The sequence below is a fragment of the Mixophyes fleayi genome, chromosome 3 (genome assembly GCF_038048845.1).
Source record: "Mixophyes fleayi isolate aMixFle1 chromosome 3, aMixFle1.hap1, whole genome shotgun sequence".
Taxonomy (NCBI): domain Eukaryota; kingdom Metazoa; phylum Chordata; class Amphibia; order Anura; family Limnodynastidae; genus Mixophyes; species Mixophyes fleayi.
The window spans coordinates 146046969-146063235 of NC_134404.1; the positions used below are offsets into that span (position 1 = coordinate 146046969).

Here is a 16267-nt window from a genome sequence, read left to right on the forward strand (position 1 = left end):
ACCTAGTCCAGTCCTGACCACTCCAGTATATGAGACAGCAGCATAATAGATAATAACTAGAAAGTAATGGGAGCCTCCTTTTGATTTTCACCTATATAAGAAATCTTAAGAGAATCGGGGCATTTTTGACCGCTAAATCCCTTCTCAGTATATGAGGATTGTAGAGAAATTTTGTGGGGTTTTAAATAGGGAGTGTTTGCAATTGATTTAGGACTTTTGTTAATATATTTATATTAATGATGTTAATCCTACCTATCCAGGAAAACCTCTTGTGTTGCTAATTTTTGAGTTCTTTATTTTGAAGAGCAGTTGCATTAAGTTTAATTTAAACAGTTGGGATAAGTTTCTAGACAATGTGACTCCTTGGTATTGCAGATTGGATGTGTGTCATGCAAAAGGAAAGGCCTGTTGCAGGCAGTTGAGAGTTGACAGTGGAGTGGTTAATTTAAGGACTTCGATTTTGATATAATTGACTTTACTGTATAAAAAAAGAATGAAAGGAATTTAAAAAGTGCTTCACTATCAATTGTAGCTAAAACAGTCTTTTATCAACTATACACATGTTGACCAAAATAGTACAAATAGAAGCAAATATTCAAGACAGATAAAGCGGTAATGATGTCTCACAGGACAAAAGAACAAATACGCAATATATGAATATGGTGAGTGGACGTCCTTCTTATACTTTCAACCAGGTAATCTGGTGGATATAATCAGCTCCCGTGTCCCTCCAAGCTTCCAGAGAGACTTGCCTACACTCCCCTCACACGCTTCCTTTCCGCAAACAACCTTTTGGATCCTCTTCAGTCTGGCTTTCATTCTCAACACTCCACAGAGACTGTGTTGACTAAGGTTGTCAATGATCTGATCATTGCTAAAACTAAACGCCATTACTCTCTTCTAATTCTCCTGGTTCTCTCAGTTGCATTTGACACCGTTGATCACTCTCTTCTCATACAAACACTGCAATCCCTAGGTCTTCAAGACACTGTTCTATCCTGGTTCTCATCCTACCTTTCTAATTGCTCTTTCACTGTTAATTTCTCTGGGGCCACCTCTGCCCCTCTTCCTTTATCAGTTGGAGTACCGGAAGGCTCAGTGCTAGGTCCTCTGCTGTTCTATACTGCTTCTCTTGGAAATAAGTTCCTTTGGCTTTCAGTATCATCTCTATGCAGATGATACCCAAATTTATCTATCCTCTTCTGATCTCTCGACATCTGTGTTGTCCCGTGTCTTTCTGCCATTTCATCTTGGATGTCCTCTCACCAACTCAAACTTAATCTTTATAAAACAGAGTTAATAATATTCCCATCCACCAACAAGAGCATACCTGACATTTCTATCTCTGTTGATAACATGACCATAAATCCCACCCCACAAGCTCGCTGCTGTAACAGATTCTGGATACTATATTACTAATCTTGATTAGCACTGGCTTACCTGAGGTGCGGAGTCTAACAATCTCCCCGGTGTTCACCAAGAACCGCCGCAAGGCGGGGTGGGCTTCGCTGCCAGGAGTCGCAGGTCGCGGTCCCCAGGTTCGCCTCAAGATGTAGTACAGCGGAGTGAAGCGGTGGTAGCGGAGTCAACAAGCCGGTTCGGTACACAGGAATGGAGTCAGGCAGAATCAGAAGGCAACTCGGAGTCAACAAGCCAGGTTCGGTCTACGGGTCACAAGAATAGGAGAATGGTCAGCAAGCCGGGTCGGTACACAGGGATAGGAGAGCCAGGGAAGTCAAACAGGCAGAGATCAGCACACAGGAGACACTGGAATCCACGAAGAGCAGGAGCCAGGAACAGGTAAGTGTTGCTGTGACACTCAGCGAGTGTCAGAGTGAGGTTTTTATACTGAAGGGGATTCAAAATCCCCGCCTCTAGGGTTGGTCATGTGACCGCCTCCGGGTGCGGTCACATGGTCCTGAATGCGGAAGTGCGGCTGGACGGAGCGGCGGGGATCAGGTAAGTCCGTGACAGTACCCCCTGCCATAAAGGTGGACTCCGAACACCTAATAGGGTTTCAAAGGAAATTTTTTATGGAAGGATTTAAGTAAATGGGGAGCATGTAGGTCAATGGCTCTTACCCATGAGCGCTCCTCAGGGCCGTAACCCTTCCAATCTACCAAGAACTGTATGGCACCTTAAACTTTACGAGAATCTAGGATAGTTTTAATCTCGTATTCAACTTGATCCCGATCCACAACAGGAGGAGGAGTTCTGGATGAGGTGGAGAATCTGTTGGTTACCATCGGTTTTAACAAGGAGACATGGAAGACATTGGGTATGCGTAAAGAGGGAGGCAGACTCAATCTAAAGGCTACGGGATTAATAATCTCAGATATAGCAAATAGGCCAATAAACTTGGGAGCAAATTTTTTACTGGGAACCTTTAAACGAATGTTCTGGGTGGATAGCCATACCCTGTCACCAACTGCAAAACTTGGAGTCATTCTTCTCCTTTTATCGTAGAATTTTTTGGAACGAGTAGTTGCTTGCTTTAAGTTTGTCTTGGTTTGTTCCCAAATATCAGAGAAGTTACGAAACAGAGAGTCCACTGCTGGAACTTCAGAAGATGAGACTTGAGAGAAGGTGGGTAGTCTAGGATGGCAGCCATACAGAACAAAAAAGGGGGAGTTAGAGATGGCCTCATGAAAATGGTTGTTATGGGCGAACTCGGCCCAAGGGAGAAGGTCCACCCAGTTGTCTTGGTTACTAGAGATAAATATTCTTAGAAACTTCTCTAATTCTTGGTTGGTTCTCTCAGTAGCCCCATTGGACTGGGGATGATATGCGGAAGAAAAGTCAAGCTTAATCCCGGATTTATTGCAAAAAGACCGCCAAAATTTTGATATGAATTGTGATCCCCTATCGGAGACAATATGTTGAGGACAGCCATGGAGGCGAAATATTTCTTTAATAAAAATATCGGCTGAGGAGGAGGAAGAAGGAAGGCCTTTGAGAGCAATAAAGTATGCTGTTTTAGAGAAGCGATCCGTGACCACAAGCACTACAGTACAGGATTTGGAAGGGGGAAGGTCCGTGATAAAATCCATGGAGATCTGTGACCAAGGGTAATCAGGAATGGGTAATGGGAGCAAGCATCCATAAGGCTTCTTCCTAGAGGTCTTGTGTTGAGCACATTTGGAACAAGCAGCAACAAATCTCTTCACATCCTCCAGCAAGGAAGGCCACCAGTAGCTTCGGGACAATAAGTCCCAGGTTTTGCGAATGCCGGCATGCCCAGAGAAGAGTGAGTGATGAGCCCAGTGAAGGAGCCGGGTGCGTAGATGTGGCAAGATGAATGTTTTGCCTGGAGGACAACCCTTTTTCAGGTGTGTATCTGCCAATACTTGACATGGATTTACAATGAATTTCTTATCTTCCGAGGATTCCATGTCAGCTGGATCAAAAGAGCGAGATAAGGCATCTGCCTTCGTATTCTTAGATCCCAAGTGAAAAGTGATGTTGAAATCAAAGCGTGAGAAGAATAAGGACCACCTTGCTTGTTGAGGGTTTAGACATCGAGCAGTGCGTAAGTAAAGCAAATTCTTATGGTCGGTATATATGGTAATAGGGAATTGCGCTCCTTCTAGTAAATGTCTCCATTCGGAGAGAGCCAACTTGATGGCCAGGAGCTCTTTGTCGCCAATCCCATAATTCCTCTCAGCAGGTAAAAAGCGACGGGAAAAGAATCCGCAGGGATGAAGTTTTCCAGAAGGACCTCGCTGTGATAGTACGGCTCCTGTGCCAACAGAAGAGGCATCTACCTCCAGGACAAAAGGACGAGAACAATCTGGCTGTAGAAGAATGGGTGCAGATGAAAAGAGAGACTTTAAATATATAAAGGCTTGGATAGCCTCAGAGGACCAAATACCAGCATCAGCAGATTTGCGGGTCAATGCTATGATGGGAGCCACGAGAGAGGAGTACCCCTTGATAAATTGACGATAATAGTTGGAGAATCCTAGGAAGCGTTGAGTGGCCTTAAGGCCCGAAGGTTGGGGCCAGTCAAGTATGGCTTTCAATTTTGTGGGATCCATCTGTAGACCGGTGCCCGAAATAATATATCCCAGGAAGGGAATTTGTCTCTGCTCGAAGGTGCATTTCTCCAATTTGCAAAATAACTGATTTTTCCGGATACGAGAGAGGACCTCCAATACATGAGTACGATGAGATGCTAGATCTTGAGAAAAGATGAGAATGTCGTCCAAGTAGATGACTACAGATTGGTACAAGAGGTCTTGAAACAGCTCATTCATAAAGCTCTGAAATATGGCTGGGGCATTGCATAGCCCGAAAGACATGACCAGATATTCAAAGTGGCCATCTCGGGTGTTAAACGCCATCTTCCATTCATCCCCCTCCTTAATTCGTATAAGGTTATACGCTCCTCTGAGGTCAAGTTTAGAAAAGATGGTGGCACCCTTAATCCGGTCAAATAATTCAGAAATCAGTGGCAGTGGATACCGATTTTTAACTGTAATGGTGTTCAGGTCTCTGTAATCAATGCAAGGGCGGAGGCCCCCATCTTTCTTTTTTACGAAGAAGAAGCCAGCCCCAGCTGGGGAGGCAGACTTGCGGATGAAGCCCCTGTTTAGATTTTCTTGGATGTACTCCTCCATAGCCTTAGACTCCGGGAGGGAAAGGGGGTAAACACGGCCCCTGGGAATGGGTTTACCAGGTATCAGATCAATGCCACAGTCCCAGATTCTGTGAGGGGGAAGTCTAGTGGCCTCTTGTTGACAAAAAACATCAGAGAAGGTTTGGTATGGCTCAGGCAGGAGAGTCACAGGAAATTCTTGGGAATGTCTGGGACTATTCGGAGGAACCACTCTCTGTAGGCAGCGAGAGAAGCAGGACTGTCCCCAGGACAATATGTGACCAGATTTCCAGTCCAAGGTGGGAGAGTGGACACGAAGCCAAGGAAGTCCTAGGATGACTGGGTTGGTAGATCTCTGTATTACTAGAAAATAAATCTTCTCCCGATGAAGTGCTCCTATCTGAAGTAGAAGAGGAATAGTGCGTACCAGGATGGACCCCTCAGGGATTCTTCCCCCATCAATGGCCATCAGAGAGATGGGTTGTTCCAAGGCTTGTGTGGGAATAGCGAATTGTTTAACTACTGTGGCAGAAATGAAATTTCCTGCGGCTCCGGAATCTAGAAGAGCCGACTGCGGGAAGGTCTTTTGTCCTAACTGAAGGGAAATGGGAATAGACAGGCAATCATTACTATTGGGAACTGACTGACACTGAGAAAAGAGGCCCAACGATACAGCTCCAGAACTCGTTAGGCCCTGTCGTTTCCCGAGCGTTTGGGACAAGAACTCAGAAGATGGCCACTCTCTCCACAATATAAACACAACTTGTTCCGAAATCTCCTCTCCCTCTCTTCGGCTGATAGGCGGGTCCTCCCAAGTTGCATGGGCTCTTCAGGGGGAAGAACAGGGGTTTGGAAGTTGGGAGCCAAGCGAATCATACTACGCCGCGACTGTTCCTTCTCGGAATTACGTTCCTTGAAACGCAAATCAATTTTGACACAGAGGGAGATAATGTCGTCCAAAGACGTAGGGAGTTCCTGGGATACCAACTCGTCTTTGATTCGGTCTGAAAGGCCCTGCTAGAATGTAGCTACTAGGGCCTCATCGTTCCAGCGAAGTTCAGAGGCCATGGTTCTGAAGTGGACCGCATACTGCCCCACAGACTGGTTTCCCTGGCGGAGACGTAGTAAGCCGGAAGCGGCATTGGACACCCTTCCTGGCTCATCAAATATTTTCTTGAAGGTGGACAAGAAGAGGTTGAAGTTATGTAGAATAGGGTCGTCCCTCTCCCATAAGGGGGAAGCCCATGCTAAAGCTTGACCGGACAATAACGAAATCACATAGGCCACTTTCGTTTTTCCGGAGGGGAAGTTCCCAGGTAGAAGCTCGAATTGTATGGAGCATTGATTTAAAAATCCTCTGAAATTTTTAGGGTCTCCATCGAACTTGGGTGGGTTAGGTAACCGTAGCTGCGAGGAAGAGGCTGCTGCTGCGGCCTGAGGTACAGGGGCCACTGCCGGCCCAGGTGATCCACCAGCCACTAGGGTGTTCTGGACAACATCCAACCGAGTGGATAGACTTTTGAGGAATTTTAAAAGTTGCTCTTGGTTAGCTTCTTGCTTATCCATCCTTCCTACTAAATGCTCCAACAGATCTTTAGCTGTGGTATCCATGGTCAGAGCAAACTGTAACAGATTCTGGATACTATATTACTAATCTTGATTAGCACTGGCTTACCTGAGGTGCGGAGTCTAACGATCTCCCCGGTGTTCACCAAGAACCGCCGCAAGGCGGGGTGGGCTTCGCTGCCAGGAGTCGCAGGTCGCGGTCCCCAGGTTCGCCTCAAGATGTAGTACAGCGGAGTGAAGCGGTGGTAGCGGAGTCAACAAGCCGGTTCGGTACACAGGAATGGAGTCAGGCAGAATCAGAAGGCAACTCGGAGTCAACAAGCCAGGTTCGGTCTACGGGTCACAAGAATAGGAGAATGGTCAGCAAGCCGGGTCGGTACACAGGGATAGGAGAGCCAGGGAAGTCAAACAGGCAGAGATCAGCACACAGGAGACACTGGAAACCGGAAGACACTGCAATCCACGAAGAGCAGGAGCCAGGAACAGGTAAGTGTTGCTCTGACACTCAGCGAGTGTCAGAGTGAGGTTTTTATACTGAAGGGGATTCAAAATCCCCGCCTCTAGGGTTGGTCATGTGACCGCCTCCGGGTGCGGTCACATGGTCCTGAATGCGGAAGTGCGGCTGGACGGAGCGGCGGGGATCAGGTAAGTCCGTGACAGCTGCCTAGGTGTAATCCTTGACTCACACCTATTCGTTGTTCCCCACATTGACTCTATATCTAAATCATGTTACATACATCTAAAAAACATTTCCAGATTTTGCACATATCTTACGCAAGACACTGCAAAAACCTTAATTCATGCACTTATCATCTCCCGCATTGACTATTGCAATTTCCTCCATACTGGTCTTCCCCAAAACAGACTTAAACCCCTACAATCTATTTTGCACGCTGCAGCAAGATTAATTTTCCTTGCAAATCGTTATTCCTCTGTTGAATCACTCTGTATGTCTCTACACTGGTTGCCTGATTTCTACCGAATCCAATATATAATACTTTTGCTAACCTACAAGGCCATTAACAAAGCTGCACCAACATACATCTCCTCTCTTGTCTCAAAATATCTTCGAAATCATCAACTCCGTTCTGCACAAGATCTGCGTCTCTCATCCACCCTCATTACATCCTCCCATTCCCGGTTACAGGACTTTTTTCGGGCTGCACCCATTCTATGGAATTCTCTCCCTCGCACAATAAGACTCTCCTCCGGTCTACAAACTTTCAAGCGTTCTCTGAAAACCCACCTCTTAGGACAAACTTATAATATTCCTCAACCACCCTCTTAACCTCACTACATTACCCTATTACCACCCATTACACAATTTCACATAACACAACTACCCCTTGACCAACATTGTTGTGTGACAGGAACATTTAGCTTATGAGTCACTTTTACCTTTGCAGTCTGGCTGGGCCAAAATGCAAAATGTAGACTTAACCTCATGTGTCAAACTCCCATTGTCCCATAGATTGTAAGCTTGCGAGCAGGGCATTCTTACCTCTTTGTCTGTTTTACCCAGTTTGTTTATTAGTTTACTATGTTTGTCCCCAATTGTAAAGCGCTTTGGAATATGATGGCGCTATATAAATAAATGATGATGATAAAGCAGAGAGACAAAGAAAGGAAAATAGTAGGGCAGCACTATATACCTCCAGACATGATCAGTAAAGAAATTGAAAAATCTCAATGGGTCTCTTGTAATTCAAACAACAATACAGGTGGTGGTTCCCCTTATGTGGGTACACTTACAAGAGACACCCTTGTGTTATCACATCCAAATGTAAGATCTTGTGGAAACCCCGCCTAACGTGAGTATCCTTTTTATTTATCCCACTTACTAGACATATTTTTGTAGCTTGCACATCCAGTAGTTATATATAGCGTGGATACACTTTAGAAAGTGTCGGATTATCCTACGATATGAGTGGTGTGTAATTCGTCTCAGCTGTTGGCTCAGCTATAGTTTTTTTTTTTGCTGATAGAGATCTGTGTAACTCTAAGATCTCTAGTTACTATGCTTTCTCCTTTTAAGGGGAATCACCATTATAATCGTACTATCAGCGTAACCTCATATACCTACTAGGAGTGTTTATTAATAGGTTTTTATCACAACAGCCTATATAAATCACAATACTGTGCCCTTTTAAAGACAACCTGAATGACGTATAACAGTGATCACAATTGTCTCTAGTTAGGAGACAATCTTACTTTATAAACATATGTGACACGCATATTATTAATATGATCATCAATTTGAGCATTCTTTTACTGTAGCTTTATTGATATAAAATATTGCTACCAACACCATTAACCCTTTCTCTCTAATTACTATATGATTAAGAACTTTATCAGCTGTTATATAACATGGGATATTAGCTGGCAGTGCGGTTTTAGCAGAATTCTTTCTGCTTGTTTTATCAGTTAATCTTTAGGTACTCATTTCCATTTACAATTTTTATATTTCGCTTATTTGTCATGTTTCATAATAAAGTTTCATTTGAACTGTTTATTAAATGTATCAGTTGATATAGTTCCTAAGGATGCCCCTTTTACACATACTGTTCTCTGCTCTTCTATATGAAATAATTAATGTGTGGGTGCACCACCCTCAGGAGGTTTGGCTACAAGAAATCTTTTTCAGTTAGGTAGGGGAACTATAAACAATACCTGGTGCGGAATACTTTCTTTTTTTGATGATATGTATTTTTGTAGCTGTCATATAACTCAATCTTTAAAGGATTTGCTGGTAATCATCTTATGGAGAAGTCACAACCGTTAATAGAGGTCAAATTGGAGAAAAGGCAATTGTGTACTATGATAAAGATGTTGTCCCAGAATAATCACTGCAACGATACTGTCATCCAGATGTTGATTAAAGGTAGGTTCCACTGTAACTGCTAGAGAGCACCCGCCAATGTGTTTTCTACCCAAGAATGAGGGGTTCAAGAATGAGGTTTTTTTTTATCAAGGTAGGTCCAGCAAATCCTTTTAAGATTTATTTATATAACAACTACAAAAATATGTCTTGTAAGTGGGGTACCTAAAGGGGATATACGCACATTAGGAGATGTTTTTCTACAAGATCTTACATTTGGATGTGATAACACAAGGGTGTCTCTTGTAAATATACCCACTCTTACTAAGTCCTCTAGCCGAAGGAGTAATTCATCATTTCCAATTGTTTTGGGTCACAAGTGCAGTGATAGGGACTAACTTGAAATAAATGAACCACTGTGTGAGAGCCAGATTAAGAGTACTAAACATAAAAAGCTGTGTATTTATACAGCGCCACTAATTCCTCAGCACTGTACAGAGAGCTCACTCACATCAGTCCCTGCCTCATTGGAGCTTACAGTCTAAATTCCCTAATACACAGACACAGACTAGGGTAAATTTGATAGCAGCCAATTAACCTGCTAGTATGTTTTGGAAGTGTGGGTGGAAACCCACACAAACATGGTGGGGGGGACTTTTAAAATCCACACAGATAAGGCCATGGTCTTGAATCAAACTCATAACCCCAGTGCTGTGAGGCAGAAGTGCTAACAACAAAGCCGCCATGCTGCACAGAGCATTGTTCTGTTGTTTTAATCCATGGTTTGAAAATGAGAAATACAATTTACCATAGAGCAATCTGTATAAAACCAGAAAGCAGAATATTCTACTATTCTCTAAATTCCAACATTAAAAACAAAAAAAAGAAAGAAAAACAGTAAGTATGGTAAGTGCAATAAATATAAACTTTTTATTTTCTAAAATTTGTACTAAAATAAAATAACTAAGATATGTATTTGCTAATGTACTATTCACTTGAAGTGTTCTGTTATCCTTTTTGCTGTAAAACCATAAAACACATTATTAGGTATTAAAAGCACAAAGTACTTTTTGAAAACCTGTTATGCAACTATATTCGCATTCTACATAAAAAGAACAATAATCAAAATAATATTGTCTTCACAAAGCTTTAAAATACATTTAAGTAACAGACTGTACCTACATTTCGAGTCATATGATGAACTGCTTTTTGTATTTAGAGTCGTGTGTCCTTGGATGAAGAATTCCCATTGTTTTTCATCTCATCGTACAAGTGGCCGCAATACATCCATAGACCTTTAGATCAAAAGAATTGTGCAGCATCATGGGCGTTTTCTACTGCAAGTAATATAAACACTCATTTATTTTATTCTATATATTTATTTGCTTTGTGCAATCATTACATGAACACTATTTCAGAATCCAATTAAAGCAATTCAAGTGTTTTAGCTACACTATATGTGTATATCATTAGTTCTCAATGTCAACAAATAATTCACCCTGAAAACATTTATTTATAATGTGTTTTGGTGTGGAGAATACAAATTGGGCACGTTCCCAGATTAGTAGGTAGAGATTGGATTAAAAAAATGGCTTTAAACTACACACACTTTGTCACATCTGGTTGGACAATTAATGGGTCTAAAGAAATCATTCTTCCCGTTTAATATTGTTTTGGGATCAATTAAACTTTTTGGCAGATCTGGAAATGTGGGTTAGTTAATGGCCACAAACAATAAGTGCGCAAAGGCAGTGACTGACAACACTGCATAAGTCCATTGAGATACAGTCGTTTAGCCTGATTGCTGTTAGGGCTGACGGAAAGTATCATAAACTTGTAGAACAGGTAACAAAGGTCTTCACCTATAGCAGCCGCCTTTCCCGTAGAGCTGATTGTGCTCACAGGTACTTGGATACCCCTAAGTCTTTAGCTCAGAGTAGTACAAGTTTATAACCTTACCGAGGGCAGGTGGTAGAAGCAGCTAAGTCAAAAACGGGCCAAGGTTAAAAGGTACAGCAGGAAGCGGTAGTGAAGTCCAGGCATCGGTCAGGGCTGGCGGCGAACAGCGTATCCAGGTAACAGGCAGAGGTCTGGGTCATGAGCAATCCAGCAGAGTCCAGTAAGTAAGCCAAGGGTCATACACAGCAGAATCAATCCAAATAGCAAGAGCAGAGGAGCAGAGAAAGGAGCAGGTGAGTACACTGAAACAGGAACTATAACCGGCAGGGAGGCTAAGTCCTCCTAATATACCAGGAGGGGCCAATGAAATTGGAGGGACAAGGAAAATAATCATTCCCCACCTGGGAATAAGTAACTGGCAGCCAGACGCCCGCACCCGGCTGGTGATGAGAGGAGCGTCTCGACTGTCATTATGGTGATGACCGGGGCGAAAACTGGAAGTGACCGTCATGCCGATGGCCGGGACCCATCTGTGGAACCAGACAGAGAGAGTTGTGGCCTTTCCTGAGCAACCGCGGCTCGTAACAATTGTCAAGCAATTACATCTGCCTTCTAAGCATGTAACCTAAAACAGAGATCTGGTCAAGATTAGGCTAAACAATCAGATGTGTCGGAGTGGCCAATAAATAAAATACACATGTATCCTAATTACTGCATTTTTACTAAGAAAACTTTTAATATAAATTAGTTTTCAACCCCAAAAGTAGTCTGTGCTGTACATCTGAGCTTTTAGATGAAACTCCCATCAAATAAACTATTATTTAATGTGTTTTTTTTACTGTAATCGGATACAAATTAAATGTTAATGAACTAAAGTTTGGATAAACTTCATTCCCATGGCAAAGTCTAAAGACAATTGACCTGATTCATTAAGGATAATAAAACAAAAGATTAAAGCAAAAAATATTTTCACCTGGGCAAAACCATGTTGCATTGGAGGGGGAGATAAATTTAAAATGTGGGGACAGATTTCAAATTGGGGTAGGACTTGTCCTAGATCAACTTAAAATGTCAGAGTAAAAATAAAGCTATCAAGTATTTGTGTCCTACATGAAAAACAGCCACTATTTTCCTTATGTGCAAAATAAAAATCTAATTTGCACCCCTTGAATTGTAGAATGGTTTTGTCCAGCATTTTCTTGCCTTACTTTCCTTAATGAATCAGGCCCAATAGTGGGTATTCAATTAGGATTCGCGGCCGAGATTACGAGCAGCTGCACTGGTCCTGATACCGCAACATAGCACATTTCCATGAATCCGCAATGTTGCGGTAGCGGGACCCGTGAAGCAGCCACGAATCCTAATTGAATATGTCCCTATGAGTCAGTCTCTGGCGGGCGCTTGAGTATAAACAAGCAGGAAAGGCAAGGACAGAGAATAGCACAGGCATGACAATCCCCTCCACCATCACATCTTCACCCTCAGTAGCGCTCTTTTATGCTTCTGTTCCACTGTACAGTTCTGATATTAATGAGAACTTAATGACCTAAAAAGATTGCTGTGATCCATTTAAAAAATCAGATGGAGCTGAGTTACAAAAATACACAAATGTAAACTTTGGTGGGGGGGGGGGCGAAGAAAGCCAAATTTCAAATCAAGGAACAAATTTCAACCCTTTACCTGCCCCTGTTGGTGGTTATTTGAAGGATTTATGTTCTGTTTTCCAAATGAGCACCTCCTGAGTCAGGGGTGGATCCAGAATTTTTTTCTACTCCGGGCGATATAGGGGGGGATTTAGGCCCCGCCCCCTTTCTAACTTCTAAGGCTGCCGGCGGCTGCACAGTATGTGCAGGTCCGTTCGGCAGTGATAATGTGCTGTCCCGCTGCTCTGATTGTGTTTAAAACACAATCAGAGCAGCCGGGCAGCACATTTTCACTGCCGAACGGACCTGCACAGTGTGCAGCGGCCGGCAGCAAGCCCCTGCTAGGGCCCCGATCGCCCCCCCCCCCCCCCCCTGGATCCGCCACTGCCCTGAGTATGAAATACTTTCTTATTCTTATACACACAGGGTATCAGTTTCATGTCTTTATAACTAGAGATGGGCGGGTCCGGTTCTCCGAGAACCGAACCCACCCGAACTTTGGGTATCTGAGTACCGAGCTGAGCAGCTCGGTACTCTCCCGCCCATTCTGAATCCAAATCGAGGCCGAACGTCATTGTGACGTTGTCGGATCTCGGGACTCGGTTCTCGCGATACTTCAACTTTATAAATACACGCCTCCACAGCAATCCATCGCCATTTGACAGAGGGAGAGAGCAGGGTGTAGTCATAGGCTAATTAGAGCAGGGACAGAGAATACAATATTGTTCTTGCAATTGCTCTAACCAAAATCGCTAGTGCAGAGAGGAGGATAGAGGTTTATTATTTTTTCTTCATATTTGACACTCCCCAGCGCTTTTGGGGTGTCCCCCATAATTGTGCATTAATATTTCTGGCTGTCAAAAGTCATATCTGTCAGCAGTATCTACTAAATAATTTGTAGCACACCTCAGTGCTTTTGGGGTGTCCTCCCTAATTGTGCATTAATATTTCTGGCTGTCAAAAGTCATATCTGTCAGCAGTATCTACTAAATAATTTGTAGCACTCCTCAGTGCTTTTGGGGTGTCCTCCATAATTGTGCATTAATATTTCTGGCTGTCAAAAGTCATATCTGTCAGCAGTATCTACTAAATAATTTGTAGCACACCTCAGTGCTTTTGGGGTGTCCTCCCTAATTGTGCATTAATATTTCTGGCTGTCAAAAGTCATATCTGTCAGCAGTATCTACTAAATAATTTGTAGCACTCCTCAGTGCTTTTGGGGTGTCCTCCCTAATTGTGCATTAATATTTCTGGCTGTCAAAAGTCATATCTGTCAGCAGTATCTACTAAATAATTTGTAGCACACCTCAGTGCTTTTGGGGTGTCCTCCCTAATTGTGCATTAATATTTCTGGCTGTCAAAAGTCATATCTGTCAGCAGTATCTACTAAATAATTTTTAGCACTCCTCAGTGTTTTTGGGGTGTCCTCCCTAATTGTGCATTAATATTTCTGGCTGTCAAAAGTCATATCTGTCAGCAGTATCTACTAAATAATTTTTAGCACTCCTCAGTGTTTTTGGGGTGTCCTCCCTAATTGTGCATTTATATTTCTGGCTGTCAAAAGTCATATCTGTCAGCAGTATCTACTAAATAATTTTTAGCACTCCTCAGTGTTTTTGGGGTGTCCTCCCTAATTGTGCATTAATATTTCTGGCTGTCAAAAGTCATATCTGTCAGCAGTATCTGCTAAATAATTTTTAGCACTCCTCAGTGTTTTTGGGGTGTCCTCCCTAATTGTGCATTAATATTTCTGGCTGTCAAAAGTCATATCTGTCAGCAGTATCTACTAAATAATTTTTAGCACTCCTCAGTGTTTTTGGGGTGTCCTCCCTAATTGTGCATTAATATTTCTGGCTGTCAAAAGTCATATCTGTCAGCAGTATCTACTAAATAATTTTTAGCACTCCTCAGTGCTTTTGGGGTGTCCTCCCTAATTGTGCATTAATATTTCTGGCTGTCAAAAGTCATAACTGTCAGCAGAATCTACTAAATAATTTTTAGCACTCCCCAGTGGTTTGCGCTCAGAATGGATTCAAAGCAGTCCACATATGATCTGAATGAGCAACCAGGTTCTGTCACCAGTCCTGATGTTAGTGTTCCCAGTACGTCATCTGGCCAAGGCGATGTCAAACAACAGAGTGTTTTCAAATTAGTGCAAAAAACAAAAACCAAAAAAAATTTTACTGTATTGAAGCGAAAAAGAAGTGTAACTGAGCAAAAGTTAAGTGACGATAAAAAAAAAATTGCAAGCATGCCATTCTACACACGCAGTGGCAAAGAGAGAATGAGGCCTTCACCTTTGGCTATTAGTGGCAGATCCCAAAAAGTTACCCAGCCTACAATTGGTGCACAACTACTGTTACGCGTCAAAGCCGAGCTGCAAGATAACAGTGAGGCATTACAGGAGAATATTTGCTCTGATTCACAAATGACAACAATCCCTGTGGAGAGTCCATCCAACAGTGGGATGTCTAATCGTGACCATTCTGTTAGTCTACCCATAAAGAAGGGCCCTTTCAGCAGTTCTGCTGATGTGTGCCTGAACAGCCCGAGTGTAGCCGGTGATACACCAAGTGAGGATGACACTTTGTCTTTAGAAGAGGATGTGGGGGAGATTTGGGTATCCGACGATGAGGATGCGGTTGATTGTGTAAGTCCTGCAGCAGTGTGGCACCAGTGGGAGCAGTTCTGGCATGTGAGGTTCTGGCACCAATATGCACTTTCCAAACACAAGCAGGGATGACGCAGGGGGCAGACCACAACAGTTTGACATCTGGGCTGGTTTGAAGGATTTGTCAAAAAAATGTGTGACCTTGACCATAATTCCAACCAATCCTACTATTAACATGCAAAGGATGGTGGAGGGCCTATCAGGGATTAAACTGTATTTTTCATAATTTTCACTAATAATGTTTGGGTGTAATATACACCCAAAGACGAGTGCTCAATTGCTAAGAGTCATTGATGGAGAGGAAGACAAGCAGGCTTGTCTGTAGAATTTGCAGGCAAATTGTGCTGCGTTATATAGGTAACACCCAAAGAGAAGAGCTCCATTGCTCCATTGCTAATTGTAATTGCTGAAATAGAAATAATAGGGCTGACAGTCTTGGTCTAAATCTGCAGTTACATTTTATTGTACCATAGCTCATTGCGAAACTGGAGAGGTGGCAGGGTTTAGTGATAATCTTCCTCCAACAATACTAATTCATCCCAATATCCCAATATCATAGAAGTCTGTGTAGTATGATGTAATTGCTGATAATGGCCTTCCAAAGGGAATGACTAGTTGATTTTAGGGCAGAGCTGTCACGGTTTTTGGGCAATTCTTTTACAGCACAGCAAATATCAAAATGTTTAGCGGACTCATCTGCATCACCACTGGGTGTCTTGGGAAAGCAATTTCTTTTACTACAAGCAGTTGCCAGAGAAACTGAAGGAGAAGACGTCCCAACAAGATGTTGATAAGTCTGGGATCCTTGCAAAGAAAATTAAGTATTTCATCTACAATTAAAATATAGTTAGCACATTTACTTTGTTTTATTGCACACTATAATTTTATGTAGCACCTTTTCAAAATCTATTATTAAGGCAATCACTTGACTCAAGCTAACCGTGTCTGCACTTTCTTCACAGGTAACTACTTCGCTGGACTAAAGTATATTCCCCTCAAATGCTAGTCTTCTTGCAGCTGCTGTATTCTCCTACATGCTGTTGCAGAAACCACAAATTGACCCTAAATGTTTA

At 42.7% G+C, this 16267-nt stretch overlaps 1 protein-coding gene across 1 annotated transcript in view; it reads left to right on the plus strand.

Annotated features, from left to right (window-relative positions):
* The window catches only part of TINAG (tubulointerstitial nephritis antigen), a 122540-nt gene that overhangs the window by 35251 nt on the left and 71022 nt on the right, over positions 1–16267 (plus strand). The window contains exon 5 of the mRNA XM_075200902.1: positions 10201–10324. Coding sequence (XP_075057003.1) covers positions 10201–10324 — 124 coding nt within the window. The remainder of the gene's footprint in view (positions 1–10200; positions 10325–16267) is intronic.